This window comes from Ascaphus truei, chromosome 1, assembly GCF_040206685.1.
Source record: "Ascaphus truei isolate aAscTru1 chromosome 1, aAscTru1.hap1, whole genome shotgun sequence".
Taxonomy (NCBI): Eukaryota; Metazoa; Chordata; class Amphibia; order Anura; family Ascaphidae; genus Ascaphus; species Ascaphus truei.
The window spans coordinates 500,760,278-500,787,204 of NC_134483.1; the positions used below are offsets into that span (position 1 = coordinate 500,760,278).

The window sequence follows — 26,927 nt, forward strand, 5'->3', positions numbered from 1 at the left end:
TCATTATCATAGCGGTTCTCTCTGCTATTGTTGTGAAGGGGGTAACTCCTCCTGCAACCTTCCAGACAGGCCTTATCACCCACTCTGGACTACTACCCCCTTCACCCACCCACTCTGCCCAAAGAAACACGCTTCTGAGGTTTAGCCCCTTCATTGCCTTAGCGGCTAGCCGCTAAGGTAATGAAACTTTTTTAATATTAATTTTAATACTAGTGTTCATGAGCAGGGGGTCTCCAGACCAGAACTGCGTTGATTTGAGGTCTGGGGACCTCCTGCTTCCCGAGATACAGGCCCCGTTATGGGGTGCCAGTATCTCCTATGCATTTAAATGTCCTGCGTCACATGACCGTGGAAATAAAATGCATAGGAGATGCCGGCATTTCAGAGAGGCGATCATCACGTCGCCAGCTACTCACCCGTTTGGGGATTTTGCTATCACAGTTAATCGAGGCTTTCTGAATACCATGATAGCAACGCTAAAAAAACTGGCGAATTAAATGCAAGGGATTCTGGGAAATTACATGCAAATGAGCACACAGTGCCACCTTGTGCTCATTTGCATGCCATTTCCCAGAATCCCTTGCTGCAGTGGAAGTGCTGTGTGCTGGGTGATAATGGTGAAAGGCGAGGTTGCAGACCTGTCTAAGACATGCAAATGAGCATACAGTAATATTTCCATTTGCTATATGCTTTGCTGTGGATGGTTTTTGTCACTTATTTCACTCACCATAACTTAACTAAGTATGGTAAAACATATCCTTGCTACAGATTTGCATAGCCAGTATAACCAACCCCGCACTGAGGAGACCCATTAAGGTCAAAACGGCTGTCTGTGGGTAGGTTTACTGGCTATGCATCTTAATCCTGGCTGTGCTCAAAGCTGTGACCATGCAGCAAACTTAAGCCTATAGGGAACCATGTTAATGGTTTTGAAGCAAAAGGTGGCACTGTGTGCACATTTGCATGTCTTTTCCCAGATTCCCTTGATGCTGTGGGAGTGCTGTGTGCTGGATGATAATGGTTGGAAGGTGGGGTTGCAGACCTGCTAAGACATGCAAATGAGCACACAGTAATATTTCCATTTGCTATATGCTTTGCTGTGGAGGGTTTGTGTCTCTTTTTTTTACTCATCATAACTTAACTAGGTATATATGTATGTATGTGTATATATATATATATATATATATATATATATATATATATATATATATATATATATATATATATATAAATAAAACAATTCTTTAATAAGTAATGATTTGGGCCTCTGAATAAACTGTTGCACGATCTGGAGAGAGTATATAGTATATATATTTTCAGCCACATTATGCTATAACAGACTTGTGTGTTACGTGCATAGTTTTTTCTATAATAAACAGGGACCTAGCAGATATAGTGGTAATGGAAGTTGATCCGGACCACTCACGCAAAATCCGAATATGGAACAATGAAAAAATGGGGTACCCAAAATTGTGGGAAAATGATAATGACAAACTAGTCCTCCCACGCGTTTCACGCAGATAAAGCGCTTTCTCAAGGAGTTTTGGACTAACCGGAAGAGAGCACACTTATAGGTGCTTAGTAATTATAAAAAGCCACAACAGACTTGGCTGATTGCGGCAACCATGTTCACACATGTATACAAAAAAATCTAAATAAAAAACACACATAAACCGAGACCAAAGGCAAATCATATATATATATATATATATATATATATATATATAACAGTCTATTCCGTTTTTTGAAGCACCACGCCTCCCCCCTTGTCTGCTCCTCTGGATAGAAGAGAGAGAGAGGAAGGGGAGAGGAAAGAGGAGAGAGGAGAGAGGAGAGAGAGAAAGAGAGAGAATGGTATAATATAGCTAGTAAATCCAATGTTGAAACCCAACAAGGATAATATATTTAAAGTCAATCTCAATTGATTATATGCAGCTAAATATAACTGCCTGAACACCTGTTGATATGAAATATCATGGACATAATCATGATGTATAAATGTAAGAGCATATATTCTGAAAGATCAAAATGTGTGCTATAGTGTATAATAAGCACACAGATCATATTCAAATAACGAAACAAAACATGCAAAGGCTAAGAATAGATGGAACAACTTAATCCAAATATAACAAAACTAAAATTAACCACAATAATAGATATCAAAGGATGATCAGTATATTAAACCTCATTAAAAATGACATTAAAGAGTTAAATTATGAAAAAATAAATACAGTAATTATTATCCAATACTACATAACTGATTTATTTAAAAAAAAAATGAATTAGTATATATACAATATATACGAGAGAGAGAGAGAGAGAGAGAGAGAGAGAGAGAGAGAGAGAGAGAGCAACCACTCATAGTGTAGTAATAGAAACATATAATTGGCAGTTCATATGAAACAAGAAAGAATTGCACATACAAAAAGCATAAAAAATACAAACATAGATCAATTACATTTTCAAAACAAAACATATTACAGTACCAGTGCTCAACCAATTGTCCTTAATAATTCAAGATGAAGAGGGTCTAGTGTTGTAGTCTTCAAAGGGCTTCGTTCCTCAGCTCTTCAAGGTTCTGCCAGGGAACCTCTGGATATGTGTACAAACGAAAAGAAGACAAACCCAGACCTCTTTAAGTAAGTTTGAAAGATAAATGTATTAGGCCACAAGCCCATATTCTTACTTACAAGTAAGGTAATTGAAGTGCAGCATCAGAGGAATAAACAGGTAAGTAAGCACCTGTCAGGAATCCGCTCCTGGGTTTGGCTGGAGCCCATCCATCCGGAGCTTTGAAGGTTCCAGACAAACTATTCCCTGTTTCTGCAATCACCTGCCTCTTGCTGCTTCCTATGCAGCTCTGGCCTGATTGGCCTCCTGTGCTATTTAGTGACTGCCCCGCCCTCAGGAAGTGCTGGATATAGACTTTGCAATCCAAGTTGCAAGTAACTGTGCTTGTCACAGACTCTCTGTTTGGCCTGCTAGGCCTCCTTGTGCCTTGTATCCTGCGCCTAGTCCCCTGCTGCCTAGGGCTTCTTGCATAGTAGCCTCTGCACTGCTTCCTTGTTCCTGGCAGACTTCGCCTTCGCCGCACTGAAGAGGCTACGCTGGTTTCCCCAGCGTTTCCTGTGGCGTTTCTGCACCTCTGGTTCCTGCTTCCTCCAAGTGGAGTCTATTCCTGGCCTTTTCCTGAAGCATCTCCGCTGCAGTGGCTTCTCTCAAGTTTCTAGCCTCCTATGCTGAAGTACCTTCACCCAAGATTTCCTGTTGATGACCTCGGCTTGTTTCCTCGACCACCGCTCCTGTGCCGCCTGCCTTGACCCCTGCCTGGATAACGTTAACCCTACTTTCTCCAATCCTGACCTGGCTATGTCTGACTATGGAATCTGCACTCCGGACCTGACTCCGTGGCCTAAGGTCGGTGCTTATACATCCCCACCTCAGCCCCGCGGTCCGGTACCAGTATGTGGCAAGCACGTACGTTACAGCACCACGGAGAGGACACTGTTTCATCAATTCACAAATCCGTGACACACAACACGTGGATACCAGTCTCGTAGGGGTCACGTTATGATGTCCAGTCGTCCTTCCTTGTTAGTCGCCCATCAGGTTTACCAGTCTCGGATCTGCTTCTCATGAACACTGCCGTCGCCTGCAAAACCAGGGCTCCCCGCGCCGTGATCCTCTAATTCCTTCTGGGTTGTTGCTTCCAACACTGACGACTTGCAACTGATGTCTACAGCATAATCTCTGGCTGTAAACCAGTAAGAAACAGCTTACAGACCCTGGAAAACTCTGAGTTAAAAAAAAGTACAGCGCCACCAAGCGGACCCTACATGTTTCGCATATTCATCAAGCCTCATCAGGGAAGGTTGGCTGTATCTCCTCTTTGTTCTTATATACCCCCCAGCAATGATCAGGCTTAATTTGCCATTCATTAGTATGTTATGGTGTCATAGTTTAAAGTGCAATTATAGAGCATATCCAATTAGCACTGTCAGCGCTGGTTGATACAAGAATATCTCCGATTATTCACAATATTACATACTGACTTGATATAAAATCTACTAAAAATTACATTTTATTTAAAAAATAATAAAGTTTTAAAATAACAAAAAAGTAATCATGAATATTTAAAGGAAAGGGACAATATCTACATTCTCATTCAAACCATTGGGAACTCTTGTATGCAAGTTGTAAATCCATTGTTGTTCTTTCTGCATTAGTTTTTTCCCCCGATCTCCCCCTCTGATATTTGGGGTATTTGTTCTAACCCAATGAATTTAAAATGTGTTAAATCGCGATCATGATTTAATAAAAAGTGTTTTGGCAGATTATGTAGTTTTTTATTCTGCTGAAGATGTTTTTTAGCATTCTTTTATATTGTTAGCATGTTCTTTTATTCTCACATTCATCTCTATCTTGGTTTTGCCTACATAATCAAGGCCACAGGCAGATGAGATTTTGTAAACTATATATTTAGACTTACAATTTATAAAAGAGTCAATTTTATTAATCTTTCCTGATGGCAATGCTAATTCTTTTTGTGTATCCATGAATTTACATATAACACAGTTATTACACTTATAATTCCCCAGTGGTTTAGAAGCCAACCAATGTATAAGAGTGTTTGATTTTGGAATATCTCTAAGCAAACTTGGACTTAAAATGTTCTTGAGGGACAAAGATTTTCTGAAGCATTTATTTTTGGTTTACTATCTAACGAGGATACAAAGAATAGATATCTGTGGCGCCTAACATATAAATATATGAAAAAGGGATATATATTGTATTGTATTGTATTGTATGTCTTTATTTATATAGCGCCATTAATGTACATAGCGCTTCACAGCAGTAATACACGTGGTAATCAAATAAATAACAGATCATGGGAATAAGTGCTTTAGACATTAAGGAAGAGGAGTCCCTGCCCCGAGGAGCTTACAGTCTAATTATATATAACCAGGACTGGTGGATGTGCAGGTCTCAGGATATCTCCAAATGGTGAAATTCGTGCTTAAAGAGAGCAAATAAAGTGCATAGCATAATACTGTATGGTAAACATGACAGACATAACATATAACAAACAGCTGAGATAATCAGAAGGTGAACAAGTTAATTGAACATTTAATAAAAAGACATTAAAAATGACCATAATAAAACAAAATGATAAATAAGATAGGTCAAACTGATGTATCTGCCGCAATGGTTAAAATGCCCACTCACCAGACAGATGATAAGGGCAGGCAGTGGATAATTCTGAGAGTATCCCCTCTCATCTGTGGCTTGGAGCAGCTTGTTGCGTTGATCCTCTGTGTGGTCAGCGTCTCACACATCGGCTGGTGTTTTTTGGGCGGAGCCCCCCCCATGACACACTATTCCGGATGCGTGTACAGCCAGGAAACACAACAGCAGATTCATCAGATCTGGCATCAATATCATGTAGATCGCAAAAGCAGATTCGTATGGCAGCAACAAGCTACGATGGGAATATAAGGAGAATCGGCAGTATAATCAGTAGGACCACCATACACGTTTAAAAAGCGCTGCTTCCTTCTTCAGGGGTATATAGATAGTGTCCCAAAATGTCCTTTATATAGGTAATGAAATAAAAATCTATGTTACACCTGATTAGAGTCCCGTACATGCGCAATCGCAGGTAGAGACTTTTCTTATTTATCATTTTGTGCTATTATTGTCATTTTTTTTTTTTTTTACTTCAGTTTTATTGAGGTTTTGTTGACAAAACGTGGAGCCACCCCACGTAAAAATACAGGTAAACATTTTTCCCCATCAAATTATCTGTGGCACCCACTCTATGCCTATACAACCTTCCATGACACACAACAAATAACAGACAAGGGAGGGGGAAGACAAGGGAAGAAGGGGAGGGTGGGGGTAGGAGGTTGCTGCGGTGTAGCGCTCTTGCTTGCTCGGTTGTTCTCGACTCGGCTTCCTCTGGGCCCGCTTGTTGGCTCTCTCTTTTCTTTTTTGTTCTTTTTGGCAGGGGGAGCATCTTCCCTTTCTTTTTGGTAAGGGGGCCAAAACTTATACTTATCGGACTTGTATCCCTAACCATCGTTACTCATTCGAGGAGAACTCATTTACCTACTATTAAAGTCAAATAGTGGCATTGCTCACCCCTTGTATATCTGTCTGAGCCAACCAAGGCATCCAGACCTTTTGAAAATTTGGGATTCCTGATTTTTTCTATTGATGGAATTGTATTCTGTTTCCACAAAGCTGCAGTCTCGCATCTCATTGCTGTAGCAAAATGCGCTATTAATTTATTGCCTGCTCTGGACACTTCCCGAGTCGGTTTGTTCAACAAAAACAACCACGGGTCCAGCTGAATTTCGAGGCCCAAAATCCTCTGTATCCAATCCCGAATCTCCCTCCGTAGGGGTGCAATTTGAGGACAAGACCACAGCATGTGCAACAGATCCCCTGTTTCCCCGCATTGCCTGGGACAAAGCGGGGAATACCCCAGAACAAATGTAGCTAATCTAACTGGGGTGAGATACCACCGCAATAAAACTTTATATGAATTCTCCTTTAATTTTGTGCATATGGAGCTTCTGGCCGTTGCGTTAAATATCTCTGTCCAGTCCTCGTCCTCTAGTGGCGTACCTAAATCTGTCTCCCATTGTGTCATGAATTGAGTCTTGCATATGTAGTCCTTGCCTGAGCCCACCACTTCCCTGTATAAACAAGAAATTAGTCCTCGTGTGCTTGAACCACACACACAGAGCTTTTAAAAATTAGTTAAAGGTGGTCATGTCCCGTGTTTGGTGTAAAATGCCCGGACCTGGAGGTATCTAAGAAATTCTGTGTTAGAGATGTCCTTTTCTGACTTAATTTGTTCGAATGTTTTTATATTGTTTCTCCCCTCCAGGTCCCTTAGCCTCTTTAGGCCTTGTTGTCGCCATATTTCGAAACGTTTACTATCAAACCCCGGAGCAAATTCTGGATTGCCAAATAGGGGTGTCATCAGTGAGTGTTTCGAGGACAGGGAATGTTTAGATTTAGCTGCCTCCCATACCGATACTGAGTTGAGCATTGAGGATAGCGGCTTGTCTGACTCCTTTAAACTAACTTTGGAGTGCCAAATGAAGTGTTCGAGCTCTACTGGGGTGCACATCTCCTTCTCCAATGCTACCCATCGTCTCTCCTCAGGCTCTGTGTGCCATTGTATAATTTGGGTTAATTGTGCCGCCTTGTAATACGATAACAAGCAAGGTACCGCTAAGCCACCATCTTCCTTTGATCTTTGCAAAATCGTTGTTTAATCCGTGGTTTCTTGTTCTTCCATATAAATTTATAGATCTGCCTTTGTAGGGTAATTAACTCAGATCGAACCACGGGTATCGGAAGAGTTTGAAACAGATACAGTAAACGGGGCAGGAGGTTCATCTTTATACTATAGATTCTACCGATCCAAGAAATTCCGAAAGAAGACCATTCTTGTAATTCGTCTCTCAAGGATCGTAACAGTCTGGGTTAATTTGCCTGATAGTGGGATTTCACATTCTTTGCGAGGTTAATACCTAGGTACTTTATAGAATTTGGCTGCCATTTAAATTTGAAGTTGATTTCTATTAGTTTTTCCATTTCTTTGGCGATATTAAGGCTAAGAGCCTCAGATTTTGATTGATTAATTTTGAAGCCTGACACCCTGTTAAACCTCCCTAATACAGTAGGTCAAATAAATTGGGTAGCGAGGTGAGTGGCCTTGTCAGAGTTAATATAACATCGTCCGCGTATACAGCCACTTTGTGTGTTTGTGAATGAATTTGAATTCCAGCAATGTTCTGATTGTTGCGGATCTGAGCTGCTAGTGGTTCCATGCATAAGGTGAACAGCAGGGGCGAGAGCGGGCAGCCCTGCCTTGTACCACTTTTAATTCGAAACCCCTCTGAGGGGAAGCCTTGGTGAATCACTCTCGCTGCTGGAGTACTGTACAGCGCTTTGATTGCCCTTAGAATTTTGTCACCAAATCCAAACGCCCCAAGCACCGCCCCCATGTATGGCCAGTCAATTCTGTCAAAGGCATTTTCTGCGTCAAGGCTTAACACTATACCTGGGATCTTATTAGCATTTATGTAGTCGATTATGTCTATTATCCTTCTGGTATTGTCTGCCGCCTGACGATTTCGAATGAACCCGACCTGGTCAGGGTGAATCAGCCGGGGCAGAATAGCGCTTAATCTATTGGCCAGTAATTTTGAGTAAATTTTGAGTTGATAAGGGATATTGGCCATTAGCTTTGGCAGTTAGTGGGATCTTTATCTTTTTTGTGGATCAGGGAGATTGACGCTTGGAGCATCTGTTCCGGAAAGGGCTCTCCTGCTAGGACTGCATTGAACATCCTAAGCATGTTTGGGGCCAAGATCCCCACATATTTCTTGTAATATAAATCAGAGAACCCATCCAGTCCCGGTGCTTTGGATGGTTTTACATTTTTAACCACCTCTTTTAATTCCTCTATTGAAAAGTCCGCTTGCAATGCCTCGCGCTCCAATCTACTCAACCTTGGCAAGGCCGCGTCTGTCAGAAACGCCTGCCTTGCCATACTCGTCTTTATGCAATGGTTTACCTTCTCCCCATTTTATAGTTTTTCGTAAAATGTTTCAAACTCTTCCACTATCTTTTTGGGGTTGGAGGTTAACTCTCCGTTTTGTGTCCGGATGGCCTGTATGTTATAGTTTGGCTATCTATTTCGGATTCTGTTGGCCAGGCTTGTTAGCCTTTTCAAAAAAATTCCTCTTTGTTCAACTCATTGCCTTCTCGGCCTGGGAGGTAAGTAGGAGGTTAAGCTCTATTCTTACATCCTTTAACTCCTTTAGTACTTCCTCTCTACCTGTTCTGCAATGTAGGCTAGAGAGTTCATGCAACCTAGTCCTCAGCTGAGCCAATTTGGTGTCTCTCTGCTTCTTCCTACCTGCTGCTATACTAATTAGCTTCCCTCGCAATGGCCTAGTGAGCCTCCCACAACACCGCGTGGGACTCCACACTGCCCACATTAATTTGGAAGAACTGCGATATTTCATTTTCAATAGACCGTTTGAGTTCAGGGATCTTAAGCAGGGATTCATTAAGTTTCCAATTTGCTCCCGGGCTCTCTAGCCCAATTTGTGTGCACCTCAGCTCTATAGGAGCATGATCCGACCATGTAATGTCATGTATCTTAGAATCGGAGATTCTACTTGACACAAAGAAGTGGTCGATTCTACTGTAACTGTCGTGTGGGTGTGAGTAGAAGGTGTATCCCCTCTCCCCAGGATGCTGCTCCCTCCATATATCTACTAAGTTTCTCCGCCCTGTTCCTTCTACAGATCTAGAGATCCTGCGCTCTTGCGTTTTCTTTGCTGTGCTGTCCTTTCTAATGAGGGATCAATGGTTTTGTTAAAGTCCCCCGCCAATATGATATTTCCTTCCACCCATTTATCTAGTGTTTGAAAAAAAGATTTGAAGAACTGGGGTTCCTCCTCACATGGCGCATAAACATTTGCTAATGTTACTTTACAGTTATTGATCCGACAAACCAGAATGAGGTATGTACCCTCCACGTCTTTTTTAATTTTTTCAACATGTATGGATAATTTATTACTAAATAGGATGGCAACACCTTTTTTCTTTGCTTTTGCGGACGCCAGCCAAAACTGTCTCAATCTTTTGTCTAAAAATCTAGGGCTATTCCGTACACTAAAGTGTGTCTCCTGGATAAACAGGATGTCTGCCTTTCGCCTGTTAAAATCAGTGAAAGCTAATTTTCTCTTTTGTGGGCTATTGAAGCCCTTAACGTTCTGAGATAAAATGATTACTGCCATGTGCGAATGTGTAAAGTGTCTCTGTCAGTATTGCTCACCCGTCTCCCATCTGATCTTGCTGGCCTGTCTTGTTGTCTCCGTCGAGCTTTACAACCTGATGGGGACCTGTAGTGGGGAAGGGAACACACAGGAGGGGAAACAGGGTGGGACAGACAAAATTGTTGAACATAGAAGGACCTTTCTTGGTCACTAACGACCTGAGGTCCACTGCCCCGGGGTATCGATTTTTGTTTGGACCATCCCTCCTTCTGGTCCAAGTACACAGGCCCTTGTGGGGCCCATGACACCTTGGGACTTGCGCAGGGTGCCGGGTTAAGCCCGGCGACCTGCCCTTATGGCACATGCCTACATGTGAGATAGACGACTACCCTCCCACCCCCGGGCATTTATATAAATTGTATATAACTGTAACTGCTTGAAAATACTATTTCTACAAAACGCGAACTCCACAATTCTTTTTTTTAGTGATGTAACCTCACACTAACTAAGTGTCTTTACCCCTGGGTCAAGAGCTTCTTTCCTGTTCTTGTTCAGATCCTGGGATTGATCTTGTTCCGGTTTGGGGCATCGGTGCCATTGTCACCGCCATCTTTATAGAGCCCACGTCGCGTCTTGGACGCTATAAAGATGGCGGCGACATTGGCCTCCGATGCCCCATACCGGGGCCTGTAACTCGGGAAGCAGGGGGTTGTCTGAGGCAGAAATCAATGCGGTTCAGCTCAGGGGACCCCCTGCTCCCGCACAATATTATTAAAATATACATTAATGCAGCTTCATTACCATAGCGGATAGCCGCTACAGTAATGAATTATTATTTATTGTTATGTGTGTTTTAATACTAGTGTAGATGTGCAGGGGGTCTCCTGAGCTGAACCGCATTGGTTTCAGCCTCGGGCACCCCCTACTTCAGGAGAAAAAGGCCCCTTTATGGGGTGCCGGTATCCCCTGCAGAATTTAAATGTCCCGGTCACGTGACGTGGGAGCTTTAAAGTGCAAGGGATACCGGCACCCCATAACGGGGCTTATATCTCCTGAAGTAGGGGGTCCTCGGACCTGAAACCAATGCGGTTCAGGTCCTGAGACCCCCTGATCATGTACACTATTATTAAAATGTATTTATTTAGTGTACGATCGCCTGTAACAGTCTTGCATGGAGATACAGAATCTCCATGCAAATGTTACATGCGGCTTTTTTTTCTATCAGCTAGCGTACGTAAAGGTTAAGAACGCTAGCAAGGGGAAAAAAAGCAACACATACGCTGTGGGTGTTTTGAGCTATTTTGAGCAGGTACGTTAAAAAATGGGTTCAAGGCCTTAGTGAATCGCGTCCCCGGCCTCACTTTTTAACGGACGGGCTTTTTTGGAACATCAGAATGCAATCCCATTGAGCTTAGTGCATAGCCCCAAGTCTCTATTCCTTCCTTGAATTAACAAATGCATAAGTTGGAAGGAACAATGGTCCTGTATTCGATGCCTTTCCTGAACAAATACATTATTATCTATACCATAAGTAGGTTCTTTGTCTATCCTAAGGCCCCTTGCTATTCTTTCCGTTTTCAAATAATTTTCTATGCTGACCATATCCCACCATGCTCGTGTTTCAGCTTTTTACTATCTTTCTAATTGAACAAATTGAGCGGGGAGATCTATATTCCCAATTTCAATTGGAGAATCAAGTTCTTCATTAAAAACTAATTTAATCAATTCTATCCTTTTTTTGTCTATCTTGTAAAAATAAATATTGTCCCTGTTCCTTAGCCATTACTGCACAATCAATACAATGTTGATAAAAATTAATATAAAATGAGGAAAGACCCCTAAAAATAAACACAAATGAAAATGGAACTAATTGGGTACCACTGATTGAAACCACAAAAGTATACACAAAACAAAGCAGATTACCAGTGCCCTACCAAAGTCCTTAATAATTCAAGATGAAGAGGGTTCTACAAGATGTTGTAGTCTTCAAAGGACTTGGTTCCTTAGCCCTTCAAGGTTCTGCCACGGAACCTCCAAATAGGTTTACAAATGAAAAGAAGACAAACACCGAGCTCTTTAAGTAATTTTGAAAGGTAAATGTATTAGGCCACAAGCTCCTATTCTTACTTACAAGTAAGGTAATTGAAGTGCAGCATCAGAGGAATAAACAGGTAAATAAGCACCACGGTGAGGACACTGTTTCATCAATTCACAAGTCCGTGAAACACAACACATGGATACCGTTCTCGTAGGGGTCACGTTGTGATGTCCAGTCGTCCTTCCTGGTTAGTCACTTGTCAGGGGTTACCGGTCTATGATCTGCATCTCAGGAACACTGCCGTCGCCTGCAATAGCAGGGCTCCCTGTGTTTGTCTTCTTTTCGATTGTTCACATCAATCATATTTTGCATGTCCTCTGTGGCTTCCGATTCAGTCAGAAGGCATCTGGCATCAGATTTCTACTCTGTGTGGGGAGCTACAAGGTGTCAGAAATTTGTATAACAAAACACTGTCCTGATCCCTTCAGTGTTCACACTAAAAGCAACTATGTAGCAAGATGAAAGTGACATCAGGCTCTGGCAGATGGATTAGGCTGAGGCCCTGTTGTCGACGCTGCACATGTGCCTGCCAGGCTTGCGGCGTGCAGCTGAGATCCCTGGTCTGTGTTGATCTGCAGGGGGAAAGATGGGGGGAGGCGTGACGGGGCATGGAGGAGGTCGCGGCCATGACATCATCTGGAAGGTTGCCCTCATTGGCTGAACCACTGGGGATGTGGCCAGCGCACCGTAGCAAGTTGTGAGCACAGATTTCCTGTCTTCAGAAAAATCTGTTCTTACAATGTGGCGGGCAATGTAGGTAGCGGGCCCGGCCCCATTGAGAGGGGCTGTTGTCCCTGCAGCACTTGCCATAGTGGGTGCTGCAGCAGGCAGCAGGGACCAAGCCTTAGATTTTAATCAAGTGCTCACCGGTTAGGAGTTCCTCAGCTGAGCAGTGACTGAGGAAATACACAGAGTAAACTAAAAACATCACAGGAATAGCCAGACAAGGTGAATGATGGATACAATGGTATGACAGATTAAAACAGTGAGGCAATAAACAATCCTACTGTACGTGTTTCATGTCGTACCTCATGCTACTTCATCAGGGATAATGGTAGCCTCTGACACCCTCAGTCTTATACCTCCACTAATGCCATCTGAAAGGTCAGAAAATGTGATTACATCAGATTTTATTCAGCTGAGCTGGTTGATTAAGCATTAGTAGTAGGGGGGAGTGGGGTGACATGGGTTAGTGGTGATTGGGTGAAATACATGTGCAACATAATCAAACCATATACAAATCTTTATACCAAGGACTAATATAATATATTACACAAATAATAAAGGTTTAAAAAATATAAACAGATACAGTAAATAGTTGATCATCTTTACAGTATGGTTGTACCTGTGACGAAAATATAGAGAATATAAGAGAGATGAGATTAGTTGGAATTTTTAATATCAATACTTACCCCTATTATATGAACTGCCAATTATTTTTTTCTATTAGTACACTATGAGTGGTTGTGCGTTCTTTTCTTTTTCCCTTTTTGTATACAGCTCTGCGATGTGGAGCCCATGTCTCTGATGAGAAGTACACATGCAGTTATCTGTCCCAGGATTTGTATTCATGACTGGACATTGTTAAGCTAACTGCCTTGTACACCTTTGTGTGTTCCTTCACTTTTCTCTCTCTTTGTACTATTAGGCAGTGCATCACTTTCCAACATAGGTTCTCCCTACTTTTTTCATATTAACCCTTTGCGCACGGCTTTTTCCTTTATATATTATTTTTTTTGTCTCTCTGTGTTATGCTGATTATTTTCTCACACTTTGGAAGAAGGAGGAAGAAGCAGTTAAGGATGAAGAAATAGCAAAGAGACCCAAGGCAGCACAGCTGGGGACAGATCTAGAGAGGAAAGATAAAAAAAAAAATTATGAGTCTAAGCAAAATTGGGTTCAGTGAGGTCAAAGGGGCTAGACGTACTAAACTGATGAGATCTGTACGACATCTGCACCAATAGCTTGTTCAATGTATATGAGAATGCAGATTTAAGCTTATAAAACAAGTGCGAGAGAGCTCATTCAGCACTCCTGCACGGAAAGCCCCATTGAAGTCAGTGGTGACGTGTGTGTAGTAGCACCAAGTCAACGCTATCACACTTTATTTAACATGCCTAAAGCAGGGGTCTCAAACTCTGTTCTTAAGGGCCAACAACATACCAGGTTTTCAGGATATCCCTGCCTCAGCACAGGTTGCTCAATCAGTGGCTCAGTTGAAGACTGAAGCAGGGATATCCTGAAAACCTGACCTGTTGGTACCCCTAGAAGACTGGAGTTGGCTACCCCTGGTCTACAGTATGTGTAATAAACAATCAATAATTTGAGTGCATCTATTTGTCCAAAAAAGTGTGGCATCATTTCCGACACATAGAAGGGGAAAATTGCATTAAAAAAAAAAAATAATTTGATTACCAAGTTTTTATATTTGACATAGCCAAACGGACACATAATATCATGCATGCACTACTGAAATTCATAGACCGTTTGCAATATGTGTATCCAGTGACTTTCTCAGGCTTCACTATCTGAGGAAGGTGTCAAAGATTGTGTGGTGCTATGGTATGATTCCTATCGTTCTGTTTAATTAATACACATGGATAGCATTTCTTCAGAAAGGCACTCATGGCATGAGCAAATTGCAAATGACACTGATGTTTTAACACTGCATTAAAACTGTGTCAATTCCAGCTTTAGTAAATGAATGAGTGCAGTTACCAGGCACAGAACAGACTGATATGCATGGTAATTTAACAAAATGAATTTGGCAAGTGATTTACTGCCAATTAGTCAATCTGTCCCTTGACGAGTCTGTACACTATGCTGTAATAGTCTTCAGCAGACATATGTATTGAAAACATTAATGTCTTCCAGATAAAATGCTATTTAAATTTTAAAGACAGATCTTGGAATGTATAGATTTTTTTTGTGTAAAATGATGAACCACTAGATGTCACTATTGGTTTTAATGAATTCACTCACCATTGTATTGTATTGTATGGTATGTCGTTATTCATATAGCACAAAGAATAGATTACAGGGAATTATAATTATACAATAAGTGCAGCAAAATCAGACAATAGGAAAGGAAATCCCTGCCCCGAAGAGCTTACAATCTTAGAGGTTTAATGGGAAACTTACAGAGACAGCAGGTGAGGGAGTAAGTGCTGTACCATAAAGCATTAAAGATATCCAGGTAGGTTTAAAAGGTAGCCTGCTGCATTAATGTGGGGGCGTTATAGCAGAGAAGAAGCTTATTTGTCAAGAAACATTGTTCAAAGGAATATGCCTTTTTGGGTGGGAGTGTTCTCTCTCAAGGTAAAACATGCAATTCTGCTGTTCAAAGGGGTGTACAACAGCGGGTGCCTGGAGCTGCAGCTATTGCAGCTATGCATTAAGGTATTTGAATGGAACAGCCTCTTGCATTATATATATATATATTTTTTTTAGTACATACCAATAAAACTGAACTCATCAGCTGTGAGTGTAATAAACATATCTAGTACTCATGTTACTGTATACAACATTTCTTAAAATTATTGGGTGGTCAGGGGGACTCAGAAGGATCCGATAAGAGATATAGGAGTTTGATCAGTGTAAACTGCCATTCAGGTCAATTGAAGTAAACTCTGATCAAGCTCCTCTATCCGTTAGCAGAGCTCTGCAAATCTCCCCCATTAAACTTTTACACCTGCTTTCTGAGTTTCGTAAGCTATATATCAGTTGTATTGGAAATAAATGAGTGGACTAGACGAGTAACAGTAATTACTATTTCATTTGAACAATTAAAATAATCTGAACATTTAAAAGTTGTATTGATGTAAAATTGTATTATACGGGTTTGGACCGTTTCCACTATATGCTGCCAAATTTCACCCCGGTCTGAGGTAAAAAAATCTGAAAATGTGGGTCCCAGATAATGAGGCTTGTTAACATTAGCCAGAAATGCTTCTAGTCTATCAAACAGGAGTTATTTAAATAGTCGGGTCAGGTAAAAAAAAAAATGTAAGCCTGGAACACCGACTGGAACAAAGGTTTAAAGGTTAACGATTAAGTCTAATTTCCCAGTGCAATTATACTGTACATCCCCTTTTCCATACTGTATGTCAATTGAAACCACTAGCAGTTAGACTTACTGTAGCAATATTGCTACATTGCTTGCAACCCTTGTACAAACCCTAGTAAAGGTGACAGTGGATACATTTACAGTTATGAAGGAGCGGCTCAGTGAGTGAAGACACTGACTTTGGCATTGAGTTTGAAGCAGGGGAACCTGGTTAAATTCTCAGTGTCAGCTCCTTGTGACCTTGGGTAAGTTACTTTATCTCCCTGTGCCTCAGACACCAATAGAAACATAGATTGTAAGATCTAAAAAATGTCTCAGTAAAGCGCTACGTAAAACTAGCAGCGCTATACAAGAACAAACTATTATTATTATTATTATTATTATTATTATTATTATGTGTTTAAGGCCTCTAAAGGAGGTTAGACTTGGCAGCTTGTGACTGTGTCAAACTATCTTTTTGCATCTTTCTCTTGTTCAATAAATGCACACTTTTTGTTCAACTAGTAGTCACTTTCTAATAGACATATTTTGATGTGAGTTGGAATGAGCAGTGATGCGGTTAGATAGTCCTCATTGGCTTGTTTATTTACACTGCAGTACAACCATTGTCATTGAGCTTGCAAAGCAAGCATTTTTTATACTGTAAGGTGTCTCTAGTGACTGCTCCATAAAGTGTTGGAAGCATCATCAGAATTGGTGAAGAATTGTAGCTGACAGAGCACTTCTATAACTTACTGAAGGTATACACATAATGGATATTTACAAATGTTGTAGATTAAATGTTAAAGTTGGGCAATAAATATTAACCTTTACCATATCTGATAGCTAGTGCTAACATGAATGTATGTTAGAAAAAAACTAAATATTTAAAGAAATGTACAGTTTATTGATAATTTGTATCATTTTCTAACTTCTAGATAGTATTTTCAAGAGCACATTTTCAATACCCTGTTTTCTTTGGGATTTTCCAATAGATAATATAATCTTTGTTAAATATTGGCAGAATTTAAGAGCCTATGGCAGTGGTTCCCAAACTTTTTCGGTTCAAGGCTCCCCAAGGCAATCAGGATTTTTTCAAGGCTCCCCAAGGCGATCAGATTTTTTCAGCGGCGCCCAAAGTAAAAACAAAGGTGTATATACATACCTAACAGTTGCAGTGCACAGTTGGTGTCTCTCTCAGACACTCTCACACACTCTCACTCTCTCTCACACACTCTCACTCTCTCTCTCAGACCTCACTCTCTCTCTCAGACCTCACTCTCTCTCAGACCTCTCTCTCTCTCAGACCTCACTCTCTCTCAGACCTCACTCTCTCTCAGACCTCACTCTCTCTCTCAGACCTCACTCTCTCCCTCAGACCTCACCCTCTCCCTCAGACCTCACGAATAAATACACACACACACACACAAATAAATACACACACACACACATACACACACAAATAAATACACACACACACACAAAAAAATATACACACACACACAAATAAATACACACACACACAAACACACACACACACACACACACACACACACACACACACAAATAAATACAAACACACACACAAATAAATACACACACACACAAATACACACACACACACACACACACAGATTGACACATTGAAGAGCAGTGGAGAGCAGAGGCAGCGATGGATGTGAGGGGGGGGGGGGGGGAGGGGGAGGAGATCAGTGCAGGCAGCTCCCTGCACACAGTCACTGGGCAGGCAAATGTACAACTCTCCCCTCCCTCTCCCTTCTCCTATCACCCGGGGCAGAAGGGGACGGGACACCGCGCAGACAGAGGAGCAGGAAGGCACACTCACCGTGTGCTCTGCACAAAGCCCCGCCCTCAGCTTCCTCTCTGCCTGCAGCCAATCCCCTGCGACCCGGCCGGCATGAAGGAGGGATGGTGGGGAGTGATGGTGGGGAGGATAATCAGAGGGATGGTGGGGAGAATAATTGGAGGGATGGTGGGGAGGATGATCGGAGGGATGGTGGGGAGGATAATTGCGGTGCCCCTCTAGGCAAGCCGCGGCGCACCAGGGTGCCGGGGCGCACAGATTGGGAACCACTGGGCTATGGGGACTATTCACTAAACTACGATAAATTCCTTGCATTACCGATCGGGTTGGCATGTTCCTGCCGAACACTATGAAATTTGTGTAAAAACGATATTTGCTAAGAAAAAGCGCAATTTTTTGAGCATTTGGTAAAAAAAAAACACGAGTTTGTATTTGCTTAACAAAATTAACAATAAAATTAACTTAACGCTCCATTTTGCTCCAGCAGTCTGTAAGAGCTGCACATATAGAACAACATCTCCCTGCACAGCTCTTACAGGCCATCGCACAGCTTTCATTTGAATTTTAATAACATAGGATTGAAGCGGGGGTCTCCTGAGCTGAACCGCATTCATTTCAGGTCAGGGGACCCCACTGCTTCCCAAGTAACAGGCCCCTGTTTGAGGTGCCGGTATCTCCTGTGCGTTTAAATGTCCTGGTCATGTAACACGTAAGATGCACATTTGCAGGAGATACCGGCACCCCATACCGAGGCTTTTACCTAAGGAAGCAAGGGGTCTCCGGACCTGAAACTAATGTGTTTCAGCTCCGGAGACCCCCAGATTCAATCCTATGCAGTAAAAATAAAATAAACTCCATCAGATGCAAATATCGATTCCGATCTCGCCACCCTTTAGGTCGCAAGAAAAAAATGCGAGTGTTTAACCCGCGATTTGCATCTCGGAGCTTTGCGAATAGCAGTTACTGGCAAAAAATGCAAGTTTGGCATTTTTTCAGCTACCACATGGCTTGTTATAGCAAGAGTGATAACGCGCATTAAAAAGCCATTTAAAAAGCGATTTTGCAATGTTATTGAAACTTTGTGAATAGCTAGTCATCAAAAATAGCTTGAAAAGTGCACTTAACCAGTGTTAAGTCACTTATCGAAGTTTAGTTAATAGGCCCCTATGTCTGTAACTGTGATAGAGGCCCCATATGGTAACCGAAACGTCAATATGGTCTTTCCATTGTATGTTATGTATTAATTATGCTACTATACAATATTTACTTGCAAGGAATGCGGAGTCGCTTTCATTTTTTGTTTTTTTATTTTCTGCAAGTATATTGCCTTCATCAAGTGACCGGGAGAGTTAAAATCGGTGATCGTGTGTTGGAATAAGAAGCAGCTAAGATAGTGTTGTTATCTGTGTTAATGTACAAGTCAGGTAACACACAAAAAAAAAAAGCATATAGACGTGCAATAATGTTACAGTTCCTAGAATTTAACACATTGATTAGCATGGCTTTGCAAAACAGCGTAAGAGCGAACATTAACACAACACAAGCTCTGTGCATTTAAATTAAAGCGATGGTGTGAAATTGTTTTAAACTGAAAGTTGAACAGGAGTTCAGTAGTGTGGATGAGCATTAAAGCTGCAGTTCAAGTTGCCGTTTACATTTTTTATTTTATTTTCCCATTCAATATGTGCATCAATACAATCAGCACACTGACAAGTGATTAGCTAAGTTGCCGATCGATCCGTTCCCCTGTAATTGATCACTGAAAATTTGGGTCGGGTTTCTTTATATCACTGTTAGGGCTGCAGAAGATTACCCAAGATACAAAGTTCTGTGTGGAAGATCATGTGACCAGGGAAACACTAGATACAATTGGTGCACTGCTCAAGAGAGAGGGCAAAAGGGGTGTGCCAGAGCCTGTCTCAGAAGAGGAAAGGGACATGGCTTTGTAAATCGTTGCTATAGAAACAAAAATGCGTGTTACATTAGAATACATAAAAAAATGTCTTAACATTTTTTTTTTTAATGCTTCAAGCATTTTCTCATTTATTAAAAAAAAAAAAAAAAACACATGTTGGATATTGTGTGAACTGCAGCTTTAATGCCTGGATTCATTAAGCCCTGATAAGGTAGAACGGTGTAGTGGAGCCCCTTCTGGTGTTTACTGGCATTGACTTGAATGGCGGTTATTGCTGGATCAAGCTCTGAAGACCCTTATTGAAGCTTAGTGCATCGCCACTTAGTGTTTTTTATGACTCGGACATTATAAGAAATGTAATATTCATGCGTTTTGAAGATGAAAGAGAATTTTTGTCTGGGGACATTAAGCACACAGGAAAATGGTTATTTCCCTCTCAGAAAAATCATTTCCAGTTGCCAGAATGAGGTTAAGAATTTGGAGTGTAGGAAAACTATCTTTTTAATTTAAAAAAGGCTAATTATTATTATTATAATTATTATTATTTGTATGTATTTATTGCTTTAACTAGGGAATGGAAGATATAGAATTGTCTCTGTCTGTCACCATATTGTATCTGGATTGATTGCAATTATATTATAACTTTCCTTCTTAGTGTTACTATTATTCCTATTCACATGGTTACAAAATTTAAATCTTTACCAAAATCTGTGATTGTTTCCCACACTTTAGGAATCCCGTTGGCCTTGCTTATTTGGATTCATCCTGGTTCCTTCCCTGATACAGCTAGTGGTCTTGCCCTTCCTTCCTGAAAGTCCACCTTTTCTTTTACTAGAAAAACAAGATACAGAGGGAGCTGAAAAAGGTATGTCCCTGCTAAATGAATGTTTAATTAAAAAAAAAAAGTGTTGGAGGCATGTGTACATTCTCCAAGTTCCCTCTTGCCATGGTAACTGTAAAACTGTAATGAGAAGTGACATGTACACATTTGTTTCACTTGAACATATAACAATGCAGCGACAATATGGAAGCAGAGTAAAACATGTTTAATTTTCATCTTTTAAGTATTGCAATCAGTATCCTGAGAATTTATATTGGAGGATTTGGGAAATGCATTAAGTCATAGGTTATATCTGTGCTGTTATTCTTTGGCAGTGTAGGGTTGGGGTAGTTGCCTAGGGAGGGTGGTTAGGCCTCCTGGGTGGATAGTGGGAGAGGTTGGGTCTTTGGCAGTGTTCTATTTACAATTGGCTCTGTAAAAGAAAAATGTAGTGTATTTTTTAAATTTGGGGCTAAGGACCACGGGGCATATACTGTATACTGTATACTAAGCATCACAGTTTGTGTGCGCGCTTGGGTGTGCCTACTGTATGTCTGAACCTCACATTTCTCCATCTGTGCCAGCTGCATTAAAAATATATATTTTATTTGTTAGTGGACAGAAAGGGACTATTACAAATCATATTACAGTGATAATTGATATTTACTAATACTAGTTACAAATAAAAGAAGTACCTTAATTTAAATTGTATCAATCAGGTCAGCAACATGAAGGTTGCATCAAATAACAACAAATGATACGTCATGTGCATGAATTCTTCATTCATACGACGCACATTTTCTGAAACCTTGTATTATTTCTTCTTGTAGCACGTCTTTAACCCAGGCCTTGCTGAAAAAGCTGTGTAATATAGCAGCTATAAGCTTATAGGGATCCATGTTAGAATGGATCAGTAGCACAAAGTGACACACAGTGCTCATTTGCATGTCAATACCCAGATTCCCTGGCTGCAGTGGAAGCATTGCATGCAGAGAGATAATGGGGAAAGGAAGTTTTGTGGACCTGTCTGAGACGTGAATGTGCTCATAAGTGCTCAATTACTTTTTAGAATTTTTTTTTAATGCGCATTTGATAAAATATGTTAGTACTGTACTTACGGTAAGGCCCATTGAATTTCCCGTTGTGTACTCTGTGGCCAGTACTGGTGTTACTTGTGATATTACTTCTGCCACTGCTTCTTTAATCAGTGCATATGTGTATCTTATCAATAATAAAATGATCACTGTGTAAGGGTTATTAAATAGCATAAATCCATAAATCCAGTGAGTGCACCTAATTCTTTCTTCGATTCTGAGGAGGATAAGAAGGGATGCCATGCCAAATGGAATCAACCTTTGTTTTTAAATAGTCAGCAAAGTCCTGTGAAATGGAGGAAGAAATAAAGGTAACAGATTGGAGTCTGAGTAGAGAGTCAAAGACAGAGAAAAGTCAGCATGGGTTAGACTTGTGAGTGTTGATTAGTGTTGAAAAGTAGGTTTGTTTAACCTGGGAGAGGGAAGAGTTGAAATAGGATAGGATACATTTGTAGTGAAGGAAGTCAGGGAGACTGAGATTTCCTCCAGAGGCGTTCAGAGGAGCAAGTGCATGACTGCAGCACCAGGTGTGGCAGATTAGTCAGGGTCTGGGGTTAAAAGGGCGAGACTGGGAGCAAGTTCTATATATACTGTATCCCCTCAAACCTGCCTCCAAATAACATATGGAGAGATACCTGCGCTCAAAATGAAGTACACCTTAAATAACTTGAAAATATGCTAATGAGATATGCAAAGTATATTTAAATGACACATTCAAAAAGGATTTCTATAAGAACTATATTAATAGATCTAAGTCACATTGTAAGGAATGGGGTACAGGTGTCAGGCTCAAAAGATTCAGAACCCACAAATTCTCAGATTCTGGGCATCAGCTCTAGCACTGTGTGTTAAACCAGCTGTTGGGTAGCACTGTCACAGCAACCTTTTGAGCTCTATTGCTCATACCTGTATCTAATCCAGCCATTCACATATGTCACAGGTATGTCAGGGGTATTTCTTTTTGTGCAAAAAGAACATTGATCTTGCAACCAAGAAGTGTAGGCAGTCTGCTTTTAAAGGAAGTCAGGGGCGAGGGGGCTACGGGTGTGACACCAGCATCCCTTTTCTCACTAGGGGGCCTATGCAGAGAGCAGCACTAGAATAAATTGGAGAGTTTAAGAAAAAGTAGCTTTAATGGAGAGTTTTATTCTCCATATGCAGAAATGGGCGAAATCCACTATTTTTAGCATTACTGCATGTGGAGAATTGTAAATGAGGAGATGGGCGCAGCTGAAAGGGAGAAAAAAAAATCGCGCATTTTTTTTTTCCCCTATAGCCGGCGAGCTCCTGCTTCTTGTTGGCGGAGAAAATTGAAGAAAATCGCGCCAAAAACAGCCGCTAGATGGCGAGCGCGCCTTTCTGAATTCGGATATTTTTCAGACTGGTGAGATGTAGTTTCTCGCCAGCCGCGTGGCGAGATTTTCAAATAGAAAAAAAAATGGCGCTTTTTTCCTACCTCGCCATTTTCAGCTGTTTTTTGCGCGATTTTCGAAAATGGCGAGATTGTAAATAGCGCTGCTCTCTGCATGAGGCCCTAGATGCCTTGACTTAATATATTTATATATTTGCAATATAGTTCTAAGGAAATCATGTTAAGAAGTGTGGGATGTGAGTCATTTAAAGATTTACTTTGCATATCTCATTGGCATACCTCTCAGGTCTCTAAGGTTTGCTTCATTTTGAGCCTACAGTAGGTCTTCCTTGTCAAATACTTTTTCACTATTTCTCCATGCATTATATTAGTGTTTCTCAACTCTCTTCACAGGATACCCAGCACAGACCAGATTTTAGGAATAATTAATGAATAACCAAGCACACATGTGTACTTTTATCTTATCTGTGAATTTGTGATTAGCTGGTCATCTCTAAAACATGACCAGGGTGTCCAAAGGAGAGGATTAAGAAACACCACCTTATATGATGTTTAGCCTTGGATTCATTAAGCACCAGTGCAGATTACTGTATCACACCACAATAAGGCAGGCGTACGCAAACTGGGGGGCGCAAACCTTTTCTGTAAGGGGTTGGTAAAGTGCTTACAGAGGCCCTGCTCTCTTCCCCACAACATTTAAATTACATGCCAGGGGAGCATGCGATGCCTCTATAAGTCCCTTACCAAATTAGATTGTAAGCCCTTCGGAGCAGGGACTCCTCTTCCACAATGTACCTTTTATGTATGATGCACTTATTCCCATGATCTGTTATTTGTAGTTACAGTATTTGTTATTTATATGATTGTCAATTGTATTACTACTGTGAAGCGCTATGTACATTAATGGCGCTATATAAATAAAGACATACATACAGTACATACATACCTTGTCTCCAAGGAACCATAAGCCGCTGTGTCGCCATGGCAATGCGATGTCATATGATGTCGTGATGGCAGAAAACGTCAAAGAAAATATAGAGGGGGTGAGCAGGGAGGAGAGAGCAGGCAGCGGGGCGCAGACAGAAAAGTTTGCGCACCCCTGAAATAAGGCATTAACTGCCATAAACTGGAATGGCAACTAACATGCGGATCGAGAGGCAATACCCTGCATCAAGGCTTAGTACAGTACAGTATATCTCCCTTAGTCTTCAACTTTCATGATCATTGCTCTTCCAGGAGGTGGTTGCTATCAGTTCTTGGAACATGCTTACCATCCATTACTGCATGGCCTGGTGAGAAAGATTATTATACTTTGGTGTTTTAGCAGAAGACCCGCTGAAGCGAACCGTTTACATGAGCAAAAGCGCGTCATCAAAAAAAGAATAAATGAAAGTCAGGGATCAATACATTACATAGTTACATAGTAGATGAGTTTGAAAAAAAAGACATTACTTTTATCTTGCATGACACACTGGTTGAGATTCACTAAACTTTACTTTATATCACACATATTAAGGAACAAGTTTTTCTATTGGTTTTTGTTACACGCTAACAAATCTATTTAGTATTCCAAAGGAGTGTTTAATATTTTTCAACAATAACTAATGTGTCATATTACTACACTGTAGGGCCTATCCCTCCACCATCTGTGAAATACCAGTGATGCTTTGGGGCATGCATAAATTTACACATGACATTAACAATGGTACAATGCAAGAGCTGCATCAAAAGTAAATGTGTCAAGTGTATGTTGTCACTCTTGTATTTTCTCTTCTTTGCATTCTTAAGAACTATCACGAGGTTAGACAAATACAATTAAGCATCAATCATCCATGATATAGAAAACTATTCGTACATTTTTCTTGTTTTGTTTTTTTATGCTTTAACTTGACTTTGATTTTGACTTTGACTTTTAGGCCTTTGTAAGTGCACTAGGAAAAAGGGGCATGCTTATTGTGCCATATTTTGATTTAGAATAAGAGTTGACAAGGATTAATATGCCCTTTGGATTTCTTTATCTGCTTGAAGAAGTGTAGCTATTCTTAAAATTAGAAATTGCATCCATTCCTTTTAGCACTCTCATTTTGCCATTGATCTCATTTGTAAATACTTCTTGCGGAGTAGGGTGAGAGAATAATAAAATTACCATTATCCACATTATGTATGCATGTTTATGCATTTTGCTCTAGGGATAATTGAATTGAGCTACGGGACCATTTGTAAACCAGCAAAGTGATTTATAAAATGTGTGTTTTAAAATGTGTCATGAAACTTAGCACATGATGATATTGTACTACTGTACAACAGATGCCGAAATAAAAAAACAATTAGATTGATGCACACCTATCTCCCCAGGGCCACTGGTAGATTGAAGAACCAATCAGATTATAATCAAAGCAATTAAAAACGTACATGCATGCACTTCTGCAGAAAGACTGGGCATGTAAATGACAGATTATGTTTACAACAGATACATGTGAGGTTATACATTTGGGAAGTCAAATTAAGCATGCTACCTACAAATTCCAAGAGACACAATTAGGTCACTCTTTAAAGAAGAAAGATTTAAGAGTGCTCATAGACTGCAGGTTTAGCAATAGTGCTCAGTGTTGGACAGTAGCTACAGTATGAATGCTACCAGGATATTATCATACATAAAAGGTGGTACAGATATATGGAACAGACCATCATTTTGCCCTTGTATAAAGACCACACTTTGAAGACAGCTTTGCCCTCACCATAAAAACCCCAATATAGAACTATAAGAGATGCAAAGAGCTGACAAATTGAGAGGGTGGAATGATTGATTTACGAAAACAGATAATCCAAATTAGGAATATATATATTTAATTGGTATTTATACTTTTTTTTACTCTGACGTATGAATGTATTTTTCAGATCTCCTCACATAAAGTTATCGGATTCACTAATTTGCCTGCCATAAAAAAAAATGATTGTTTGCCTTTGTTTAGGTGAGAGTGTAAATAATGTAGAAATTTATGAAGGGAAAACAAATGTGGGGGTTCATTTCCTGTAGACAAGAGCCAAACTAAATGTTATTAAACATAACATTCATACAGCAACTGATAATATTAAATACAAGCTGTGGAAACATTTGTCATTTTCAAATGTTTTATAGCTGGAAGCAATGCTTTGATGTGTACCTCTGCCGTGCTTTACAGGTATTTTGACACACAAGATGCCAACAAATCTTGCTTCCAACATTTTCAGCCCTTCTGGGCATTTTCAGCACGCTGTACTTTTGTTCATGCAAATATGAAGTCATTTATTAAGCACCAAGGGAGTTGAGTAATTTTTTGCAATGCAAAACTTTGCATAGATTTTTAACAAGGCAAATCTACATGGCTCTGTTATGGGTTTGTATAATCCTGCTACTATCCTATGCAAACCTATGCAACTAAACCAACACATCAGCTCATATCATTTTGGTTCCAATTAACTCTTTGGGTACCAGAGGGACTGCCGCACCAGGGTGCCAAAGCCCCTTTGGCACATCACATTCACGTCACTATTCCTAAGAGCAATCATGTGATCGGGGCATCACAGAATGAGGATGGGTCCTCTCCCATTTCCCTTTCATGTTTAGAGTGCACAAGCTGATCTGAAAATGAGCAGTAAAAGGCCATGACATACCCACTATATCATAGGACCCCTGGAGTGCCAGACCACATGGCGTTTTTGGGCACCCAAAGGGTTAACCCCAGACAGATTATCCCAATTAATTTGCATTTTGTTTACATTTTTGATACATACAGATCTGGTGATTTTTTTTTGCGTGTTTTATCAGACAAGAGAATGTTATAAATATACCGACTTACTGCAATAAGAATCATTTCAGCATTCTTTATTCATTTATGTCAGGTCTAACTAGCTTCGAATGAAAGATGTATGTATTATAATATCTGCGTTGTTGTCATGCTTTTCACAA

At 40.6% G+C, this 26,927-nt stretch overlaps 1 protein-coding gene across 7 annotated transcripts in view; it reads left to right on the forward strand.

Moving 5' to 3' along the window:
- Positions 1-26,927, forward strand: part of SLC2A9 (solute carrier family 2 member 9) — a 311,113-nt gene that overhangs the window by 135,921 nt on the left and 148,265 nt on the right. For all 7 annotated transcript variants that reach the window (XM_075569353.1, XM_075569343.1, XM_075569350.1 and 4 more), the window contains exon 8: positions 20,425-20,557. In XM_075569353.1, coding sequence (XP_075425468.1) covers positions 20,425-20,557 — 133 coding nt within the window. The remainder of the gene's footprint in view (positions 1-20,424; positions 20,558-26,927) is intronic.